General features: G+C 54.6%; 1 protein-coding gene across 1 annotated transcript in view; it reads left to right on the plus strand.

Annotated features, from left to right (window-relative positions):
- LOC108643112 (hydrocephalus-inducing protein-like) overlaps nt 1-7,019 on the plus strand; it is a gene marked incomplete at its 5' end in the record, with an annotated part of 58,869 nt that extends 51,850 nt beyond the window's left edge. Inside the window, 9 exon segments of the mRNA XM_029958806.1 lie at nt 715-907; nt 1,398-1,506; nt 2,101-2,358; nt 2,670-2,815; nt 3,157-3,378; nt 4,529-4,689; nt 4,873-4,985; nt 5,573-5,888; nt 6,724-7,019. Coding sequence (XP_029814666.1) covers nt 715-907; nt 1,398-1,506; nt 2,101-2,358; nt 2,670-2,815; nt 3,157-3,378; nt 4,529-4,689; nt 4,873-4,972 — 1,189 coding nt within the window.
- Nucleotides 7,020-10,778: the final 3,759 nt, after the last annotated feature.

Raw genomic sequence — 10,778 nt, forward strand, 5'->3', positions numbered from 1 at the left:
CCTCTTGGTGCCTCTAATGCTTTCAGTACCCTTAGCCAGAGTACCTGGCATGAGATGATGTAGGGGGCATTAAGCATTAGGCAGAGCAGAGCAGGAAAATGAGGAGGATACTTCAGGCTGTGTGAGGGACTCTGAAGAGAGAGCCTTAGGTAGCCAGCTGGAAGTTACTGACAAGTGCAACAGCTGAGCTGGGACTTTCCAAGGCCAAAGGCTCAGATGAAGCAGTTTCTGTGCCAGCAAGTCAAGATTTCCTCCATATTTCTGTAAAAGGAAGTGATCCTGTGTGGTTTCCAGGCATACATTAAGCTATTTTTATATCAGGGGAGTGACTGGAGCTCCTACCAAAGAGAAGCCCAGTTCCTCTCCCTGTGTACTGGGGCTCTGACCTGCCCTTCCCCAAGCCTTTAGTGGCTGAATTGGAACAGGGAAGTCAGCTTTCTGCCCTAACAAGCAATTCCTTCTTTAGGATCCTTGGAAATAATCTTTACTGACGGTGCTGTTGGTTTGGTTTTCCCTTCTTGCTTTTGTACTGTTCTCATGGTGTGCTTTTGCTTGTTGCATATGTCTCCTATCACTGCAGCCAGAGGATTTGCCACGTCTCATCTGGTGCCTCGTTATTTATCTGCTGTATGGCATGATTCAAATGAGGGAAATTATTTAGAACTGTTATTCTGGAAGGCTCTGGCTGAAATGGTTTCTGTGCCTCTCCAGCAGGTCCGTGAAGATGAAACCCCAACAGCTGACCTTCACTGTCAGTGGAGAGGGGCACGTGCCTCAGGTGACAGTCGAGTGCCCGGGCCTTGGGAGTAAGAGAGGAACCCCTGTGCTGCGCTTCAGGAGGCTCCTGCTGGGGGATTCACAGACACTCCCCCTGGTCCTTCGTAACAATGGCATCGTACCCACAAAGGTAAGGACCTGCTCAGGGAATGCTCTGGGCTGGGAACAAGTGCTTGTCCTGTGGAGGAAAGGTCCCCAAAAATGTGATTTTCTGTCCAGTCTTTCCTTGTCAGTTGAACACAAGACAAGAAAGGTGGTGGGGTGTTTTTCCCCCGTCTCCCAGCTCACATTTTGTTCTCATGTGGGTGTGTGTGACGTCCCAGTTCCATGAAATTGCATTTGATACTGGTTGACTCCATTTTAATTAAACTTCGTTGTGGTTCTGTTACATTCTGCTCGTGACTGACTGTCCTGTTTGGCTCTATGGCAGTTCTATCCATGTGCTTCTGAACACTCTTTTTTCCCTGTGTGACTTCACGTAACCTTTGTGCTGGGCGCTGTGTTTGAGGAGGGGAGTTGGTCTGGGTTCCCCGTGCTGGACCAGCGGCCGTACGGGCTCAACCCCCGTGCCAGCCTCTCCTCACACCAATGTCATTGTGCTCCGTGTTCCCTTTTCTCAGTTTACAGTTCATATCATGGATGACCAGGGAGTTCTCTTCCTGAAAAGCACGCAGTCCGCACTCCGTGCCTTCCACACTGCAGACATGGAAAAGGACTCCACTGGAAAAGGTAAATTCATTAACTGTGCAGTGTGATCATTCACAGAGGGAAAAGGTGTGCCCCGTTCTTGGCTTGTCTAAGCAGCAGCCACATGTTGGACATAGTTTCTTTCCTTGGTCTCTCTGTCCCCCGAGCTTTTCTTGTGGACTCCTTGCAGGGTTTCCTCCTAGCAAGTTGTAGGAAGTTTTTCTGTTCTTCGAGACACGGTGGGTTGAGCTGTGGGGGACTATCACCACCTCAGTGGACTGGCTGAGGTCTTTGCTGCATGTGGGAAGGTACCAGCCTGAAGGGAGGCAGCCCTTGAGCACACAAACCAGCCAGCAGAAGCCAAAACTGCTCCTTGGCTCAGCCTTCTGTATGGCAGGAGCTGGCTGGAAGCAGATGGAATGAGGGCTGGGCGTTAACCTGAGGTTAAGCCGCTTAAGTGATGATATGTGTGATGGTGGCATAGTCTTGTGAACACAGGAAGAGGGTCTGGAACCACTGGTGGGAGAACCTGTGCTTAGAAGCAACTGATTCCAACCTCTTATTCCTCGTATACCCCAGGGAAATATTTCCTCTGTACAGCTCTATCACTTAACTCTGATTCCCATTGCAGTGCAGCCAAGAAGCGTCCCGAGAAGCCTTACCTGCTCCTGGAACACGGGCAATCAGCAGAGTTTGATGTGTTTTTCAAACCCACCCTGGCCCAATGTCTGGAAGGGAAGATCCGTGTGCCAGTGTCAGGCAACAGTGAGCTCGACATAGAGCTGGTGGGTGAAGGCCACAATGATGACTTCACCCTTGATAACCTCCCTGGACTAGCAGAAGACAGCCAGGAGAGCAATGCTGAGGGCAATCTGGAGGACGACATCATTGAGGGTAAGAGAGGAGAGGCTGCCAAGGTAGAGCGAGGAAGAGGAAAATGTCTGATCATGCGTGTCCTCTCTCTAGCCAGGGCTGGGCTGTCACCCACTGGACTTGGGGGCCTGTGAGCTTGCCAGCCATGCACACAGAGCAGTGTGTGCTGTGCTGCTTGTCGCTGGGCACAGGCACAGCCACGGGCTTGGGGACCTCCCAGAGGGAGGGAGGGAGGCTTGGAGGAAGGAAGAGCTGAACATGCACGTGTCTCTTAAAGTGAGGGGGGTGGATGGACATCACTGCATGCTGAGGTCTCTTGCTCTCCTTCACAGCTGTCAGAGCGAATCACATAAAGTTTGGGGAGTGTGCAGTCAGGGAGCTCTGCGACAAGACCTTCACAGTCACCAACCGCAGCAAGGAGGAGGTGATGCGGTTTGAGTGGCTGCTGGCAGATGCCCCGTTCCAGTTCTCCCCCAAGGTGAGCTGGGACAGCCCTGCCTTTCTCAGTTGCTCAGGCCCTTTCCTGGTGTTCCTGGGAGCTGGCAGGGAGTCACCACATACCAGTGAGAGCCCGTTCCAGTGCCATGCAGGAGATGCAATCCCTGTCTTTGCTGGGGCAGGGCTGTCAGCCCAGCAGAAAAGGCTCCACGTTCTGGGAGGTGGCACCTTCTGTTCATATTTTGCTCTGTCAAATCTCACATAAATCCTCACTGAGGTGCTGATTCCCAGCACAGCTGCTCGCCATATCAATCCCTTTTGCTGTCAGTGCTGCCCTTGCCAGTGATTCCAGTTTGGTCTTGACTCTCTGGTTCTCCCTAGGTGGGACACCTCCAGCCTGGCCGTGCCAAGAATATCAGAGTGACCTTGAAATCCAAGGTCCCGGTCACCATCAAAAGGCACTCTGGGAACTGTAAGGTGGCCAAGATCAAATACCAGCTGCCACCAGAGGAGGTTTAGGACTGGGACGACAGAATGCACAGTGAGAAGTGGGAGGATACCACCGAGAGACTCCCGGGAGCCCGCTGGCCTTTGAAGCAGAAGGTAAGAAGCACAGCAGCAAAAGCTCACCGAGCTGCTGCAAAAGGACCTGCTGACAGCAGCAGAGCACCAGTGCTGCTGGCAGAGCAGCTCCTGCCTGCCCTGGGCATTGGCTCAGCCGGGAGGTGCACCAGCAGTGCCTTTTAGGGAGAGGCGGATGCGCAGTGAGCGGGTGGGCTCACACCACAGGGGGAAGCCTTTGGGCAAGAGACCTTTATCCACACGCAAACTGCCGGTCTGTGCCACGAGCTGAGTGTTGCAGCCCGTGTTGAGTGGGAGGTCACGTTTGATTTTATCCCATTTGACAGTGTTAAAATCTCTTCATCTGAATTGGTGCCTTGTCACCCACAAGGAGTTAATTCCACTGCATTCTGTCTCTTGTTCCGAAGGGGAGAGCAGCACAAGTGCTCTTGTGCGTACACCGGTGAGCTCCGAGCTCTGCCTACACCGACACCAGAGATTTTGGTTGTGGCCTCTGTATTGTGGGGGATATCTCATTATGGAGCAGCCCAGGCCCTGTGTGATAGTACGCAGGAGTCTGGAGAAGCATCATCTCCAGAAAGTCTTGCTTTTTCTATCATTATTGCCAAGCACACTTATCTTGGTGAAGGTTCTTTCTGAGTTTCTGAATCCTTGTGAGTCCTGTAAACCCAGCTTCCCCAGCAGGGCATCAGCAGTTGGAGACTTTCCCAGTGAGATCATTCACATCCCAAAATGCCCACAGCCAGCTCCCACCCCACATGTGCCATCTGGAGAGCACTTTCTCCTAAGACAAGAAGGAAAAAGTTCTCTCTAGGACTAGTCAGTCTTGGGCTTCTCCATCCACAGGGCTCCAGCAGGGGAACTTAATCCTAATGTCGAGACCTGCTGGATTTATAGGGGACCAGGGAAAAGGTCAGAGGCTCTACGGGGTTGAAGCACAGGGACTGACAGCTGACCATAGTCCCCAGGGGTGTATTAATAGCCGTGATGGTGACTGCTTTGATCAGTGGGTAGAAACCAATGCTGTAGTACACCAGTCCAATTTTGTCATCTTTCCAGGCAAATAAACCTGAATGTCCTTTCTATGCGGCCAAGTTTGGAGGCCAAAGGTTTCCCTGCTCAGCCTGGCTTTCTGGGCTCTGCTCAGTGATTCTCCCTCCTCTGCCTGCAGGTGGTCAAGGCAGTCCCAGAACCACCTCACACCGTCCTGGAGAGGAGCAGCCACGAGGTCGAGCTTGTCCTCAGTGCTCAGGTTGACTACGCCGAGTTCAGACATGACACGGTCGAGGTTCAGCTGAAGCAGACTGAGCTCTTCCAGACAGAGATAAGCACGTGAGTGCTGGGCACCGTGTTGGCCCTTTCCTCCTAAACTTCCAGACTTTGAAATACTTTGTTTGGGCCACCCAGGGCAGCAATTCTGAACGTGGCAGAGTTGCCTGGGGAAGGTGGTACCAGGAGCCCACCAGACAGTGTTACTTCAGCACTTGCTTTTTATTCCTCCTCCTTGTTTTTCAGTTTCCAGATGTCCAATACGGGGAATGTAGCCCTGAAATACTGCTGGGAGGAGAATCTGGAGGAGGAAATACCATCAAAGAGTTCTGGGAGGCTGTTCTAGTCCACTCAGACATGTAAGTGTTTGGCTCTGGGTGGTGCCTGGGCCATTTCAGTTGGTAGCTGAGGGCCTGGGGAGAAGCCCCTGCCACTTCACCCCAAAACATTAATTGCTTTTTCATCCCTCTCCACTTCCCAGCTGCAGCTGGAGAGTTTTCTCCTTCCCCCCTCTCTGCCTTTTAGCCCCTCCTGTTCTTGCTCTGCCACTTGTGCTCTGCACAGGAGCTGACCTGGGCTCCAGGGACAGCCATGTGCTGGGTCAGGACTGGGAAGGGGGACATCAGGGCACCTCTTTGGGAAGTCTCTGAGACTGGGAAGAACAAGGGTGGAACAAGTGAGCTGCCCTGCAGCTGCTGTCTGGATGCAGTTCCCCACTCCAGGGCAAATGCAAAGTCACTGTCTAAAACCAAGCCTCCTGCCCCGGCACAGGAGTGTGTGCTGCAGGCGGAGACCCTGCTCCCAGCTGCTCTGTCTCCTGCTGAAAGTACATGGCCAGAGGCGCTCCAAGTGCATCCCAGCTCTCTTCTATCCACCTGCAGCAGGAGGCAGAGTTGTTGGGAACAAAGGATTTTGTCTTTGAAAGATGTCTTCTTTCCTCCTGCAGGTGATTTCTTGTCCTCTCCTGCTGAGGATCTCTGGGAAAGGCATCGTGCAAGGCTGGTGCAGCAGGCATTGCCGCTCGAGCCAACTCAGCCCCAGCCAACTCAGCCCCAGCCAAGTCTGCGCCTTTCAAAGCAGCTGCGCCGCTCTTCGAAGGGCCTTAGCTCCTCCCCGGAATTCTCTCCAATTCCTGTCAAGGACCCACCACTGTTCTCCATCGAGCCCCACTGCGGTACCATCCCTGCTGGCCAGAATCAGATTTTCCGTGTGAAATTCTTCCCGACGCGTGTGGGGGAATTTAAGGCCGAAATGCTGTGCAGGTAGGAAATGTCCATGTGCTTTCCAATCCGTGCTCCTGGTGGGTATCACAGGACGGGCCATTGGGTGCACCCTCCCTGCTCAAGCAGGGTCATCCCAGAGCACATGGCACAGGATTGTGTCCAGAGGGTTCTGGAATACCTGCAGTGAGGGAGACCTGCAGTGAGGGAGACTCCACACCCTCTCTGGACAACCTGTCACCTGCACAGGGAAGAAGTTCTTCCCCATGTTCAGGTGGAAGGTGTTTTGCATCAGGTTCTGCCCATTGCCTCTTGTCCTGTTGATGGGCAGCACCAAGCAGAGCCTCTGACACTCTCCCTTCAGTCCCTCTGAGTGGGGTGGGTGAGCGTGCAGCCCTGGCGACAGCCAGCCCCAGAGAGGCAGCAGGAACACACAGCATACAGGAGCACAGAGAGATGATCATCTGGCCAAGGCCAGATGTCTGTGGAGATGTCTATGGATCTGTGTGGAGACAATGGGAAAAGACACTGTATGAAACACTAAGCTCCTGCAGGGCTTCAAAATCTGGAATGGGAGATCCAGAACGGCTGTCAAGGGGCCAGCCAGTCCCCAGCTATGCTTCCTTATGGGGCAAGCACAGCCTCCTTCTCTACCTGGAACCCCGTGTGCTGCAGTTGGTCCCCAGGCCCATAACTGGTTGTGATTCTGCCCTTCCACCTCTGCTGCCTCCATGGCAGGCAGTGCAGTTCTGTTTCATTTGCTGCTCGCTGCTTGCCTGGAGAGAGGATGTGACACTGTGTGCTCTGTGAGGAGACAGGCGAGCGGCTGGCTGGCTGGAAATGTTCATCTGGCTAATACCAGTCCCTTTCTTCCTAGAGTTCATAACCTGAAGCCATCTCAGAAGAACCCACGGGTGTTTGTGATGGGGAAAGGCTGTTTGCCAAAGGCTGATCTGAAATGCTCTACATCACTGCAAAAAGGTGAAACCCAGAGCAGCAAACCCAAGAAGAAGGTGCAGCGGTCAGCAAAACTAGAGTGACACCATTTGTGTCATGGCTTCTCCTGCTCGTGGTTTCCCAGCCTTCAGCAGAGACCTCCCCATCTACTCCTCAAGCCCCAACACCCATCTCTACCTCATCTGTGTACCACCTAATAAACTGTGTCTCAACGCACGAGTTTTCTCACTGTTCCTCTTCCAGTTCTCTCCCACCTCCCCGGGAGGGGAGTGAGCAGGTGTCTGTGTGGTGCTTGGTTGGGAGCTGGGGCTCAGCCATCTCCAGGAAAGCAGCTGTGATCAGACATCACCCCCATTGCTCTGCAGGCTGCTCTGCTCTCTTAGGAATTCCCATTCCTCGACCTTTGTGTCATGGGGGGGTAGTGAAGTGTCCCTTTGGTCACACCTGAACTCTGCACAACTAATGTGGGAGCAGCACTGACTGTACCAAGAACTCCAGTTGCTTGGCTAAAGGCTGGGGTGAGCATCTGCAGCTGCTGCAGAAGCAGGCATTTCATCAGCAAATGTGCAGCTGACACCAAGCTGGGGGTGTGTTGATGTGCTGGAAGGCAGGAGGGCTCTGCAGAGGGACCTGGCCCAGCTGGATCCATGGGCTGATTGCAAGGGGATGAGGTTCCAGCAGGCCAAGGGCCGGGTCCTGCCCTTTGGCCACAAGAAGCCCCGTCAGCCCCCCGGGCTGGGGCCAGAGTGGCTGGAGAGCAGGCAGGCAGGAAGGGAGCTGGGAGTGGGGATGGACAGGAAGCTGAAGAGGAGGCAGAGTGTGGCCAGGTGGCCAAGAGGGCCAATGGATGGTGGCCTGGCTGAGGAAGAGTGTGGCAGCAGGAGCAGGGAAGGGATTGTTGGGCTGGAGTGAGCGCTGGTGAGGCCACCCCTGGAGTGCTGTGTCCAGCTCTGGGCCCCTGAGTTGAGGAAGGCCCTGGAGGGGCTGGAGCAGGAGCAGAGAAGAGCAGCGAGGCTGGGGAAGGGAGTGGAGCACAAGTGGTGTGAGGAGAGGCTGAGGGAGCTGGGATATCCAGGGAGTGGCTGGGAGTGACTGAGATCATTCTGGGAGTGACTGGAACCATAGCAGGGGTGAAGGGGAGCAACTGGAACCATGCTGGGGGCAACTGGGATCCTACTGGGAGCAGTTGGGCCCCTACTGGGGTCATACTGGGAGTGACTGCAATAATACTGGGAGTGTGTGAGAGGGACTGCAGCCATACTGGGGATGAGTGGGATCAAAGTGGCTTCCTACTGGACGTGTCTGGAAGTTACTGGGATCATACTGGGGGTGACTGGACTCATACTGGGATCATACTGGGAGCAACTGGGACCATGCGGAGGGCAAATGGCATCCTCCAGGGAGTGACTGGGAGTGACTGGGGCCATACTGGACTCAGACAGGGAGTCCCTGAGAGTGAAAGCAGCCATCCTGGGGGTGGCTGGGAGCAACTGGGACCACCTTGGGGGCAACTGGGATCCAGCACCATACTGGAATCATAGCGGGAGCGACTGTAAGGGACCAGGATCAAACTGGGAGTGACTGGAACTATGCAGGGGGGAACTGGGAGCCAGTGGGGCCATGCTGGAAGGCAACTGGGAACATCCTTGGAGCAACTGGGATCATGCTGGAAGCAACTGGGAGTAACTGGGAGTGACAGGGTGCATGCTGGGGGCAACTGGCATAAACTGGGAGTGACTGGGAGTGACCAGGATCATCCTGATGGAAACTGGAACCATCCTGGGGCAAGTGGAAGTAACTGGGTGCAGTGGGTTTCTGTGGCTGGGTTTTGGTAGCGGGGGGGCTACAGGGGTGGCTTCTGTTAGAAGCTGCCAGAAGCTTCCCCTGTCCCGTGGAGCCAATGCCAGTGGCTCCAGGATGGAATTCCTGCTGCTGGCCAAGGCTGAGACAGTCAGGAGTGACAGCAATGCCTCTGGGATAACATATTTAAGAAAAAGAAGGAATTCCAGCCAGGGAAGAGCGGAGTGAGAACATGGTCAGTGCAGAAGGAAGGGCAGGAGGTGCTCCAGGCACTGGAGCTGAGGCCCTGCAGCCCGTGGGGCAGAGCAGGGTGGGGCAGCTGTGCCCCTGCAGCCCCTGGAGGAGCAGCGGGGTGCAGAGACCCCCCTGCAGCCCCTGGAGGAGCATCGGGGTGCAGAGACCCCCCTGCAGCCCATGGAGGCTCCCACGCTGGAGCAGGTGGATGCAGGAAGGGGGCTGTGACCCCGTGGCAGGCCCAGGATGGAGCAGGGTCCTGGCAGGGACCTGCAGCCCGTGGAGAGGGAAGCCCAGGCTGGAGCAGGTTTTTCCCAGGTAGGACTCATGGCCCCTGTGGGGGACCCACGCCGGTACAGCTCAGCCGTGAGGGACTGACCCCATGGAGGAGTGACCCACGGGACAGCAGGTTGGGAAGAGCTGCTGCCCGAGGGATGGACTCACGCCGGAGAGGTCCATCAAGGACTGTCTCCCGTGGGAGGGACCCCACGGGAGCAGGGGAAGGACTCCAACTCCTCTCTCTGAGCAGCGGCAGAAACAACAACTGACCGTGACCCCCATTCCCATCCCCTCCCATCTCCCTGCTGGGGGGGAGGAGGGAGAACATGGAAGGAAAGGGGGGGGAAGGTGTTTTTAAGACTCTTTTATTTCTCACTCTTTGGCTCTTATCCTGTTAGTATTAAATATAAGTACTATCCCCACTTGGAGTCTTGTTTTGCCCGTGAAGGTGATCAGTCACTGACCTCTCCCAGCTCTTAGCTCTACTCAGGAATTCTTAGCTGGTTTTTTTCTCTGTCCTCTGTCCAGTTGCAGAGGGAGAGTGAGAGAGTGGCTTTAGTGGGTACCTGGTATCTGGCCAGGGTCAACCCATTACAAGAATATAAAAAGAAGTAATGTTTTTGGCCTTGTTCTGATGCAGTTAAGGAGCTGGAAAACCAAGACTGGTGCAGGGAGGTCCAAAGCATGGCTTTGGGTCTGGATGATGGAGACATAACATTTAGAGGGAGACAGACTCTGCCGTTGCTTTCCTAGACTTTGTCCCAGCTTAATGGTGTTTTTCCACCCACAGCAGCATTGCTGGGAGATGTTGCAGTGGCACATCCCCCCTTCTCTGCCAGGGCAGCATCTTGACCCTTCCCACCCCACCATGGATTTTCCATTCCTGTGGCAGGGACTTGTCCCCACCTGATATCCGAATGGGAAATGCAACTCCTGGGGGTGGCTTTCATGGTTCCACCACAGGCTGGCACAGATTCTGATCCAGCTTTGAGAAATTGTGTGGTCTACGTGTTCTGGATAAAGCTGTCCCACCTTTGCACGTTCTGACCCAAGAGAGTTTCGGTGGCCAGTTTGTGTATCAAAAGCACTCGGTACTAAAATGTACCAAGTTGCACCTGTGGACAAATCTGCACGAGCTCAATGCCCTGCGTACCCACACAGGCTTTTCTGTCTCGAATCCTGCTCATTGCGTGCCTGAGACTGGATTTATTTCAGCAGCTAAATGGTTCACTGGAGGACTAATTGGCTCTGAGAGCTCCAGTCCTTTGTGACAGATTATTAACCCTTCCCCCTTCATTATAAAACCATGAACTGTAGAGAAATCAAATAGCACAGGGCCCCTGCGCCGAGCCCGTCAGTGCTCCCGGCTCGGTGTTCAGCACAGAAAGTCCCTTTTATAGTTGGGAAGCGGAGGGAGAAAATTCTGGAAGCGCGAGAACGCGGCGATAGCTGGGATGAAGTGGGAGCCCTTAGGAAAGGACTGGGAGGTACTGGGATAAACTGGGAGCCCCGAGGAAGGAACCGGGGCTCTCCCGCCATTTGCGTAGCGCTGAGGGCAGGGCGCTTACGCCATTTGCGTAGCCCAACGCAGTTTACGTAGCGCCCCTCCCTTGCCGTTACCGGCGCCCCCTTACGGCGTTTGCGTAGGGCTGTGGGCAGCGG

The sequence above is a fragment of the Manacus vitellinus genome, unplaced genomic scaffold (assembly GCF_001715985.3).
Source record: "Manacus vitellinus isolate BGI_N305 unplaced genomic scaffold, ASM171598v3 ctg7180002434381_pilon, whole genome shotgun sequence".
NCBI classification, from domain to species: Eukaryota; Metazoa; Chordata; class Aves; order Passeriformes; family Pipridae; genus Manacus; species Manacus vitellinus.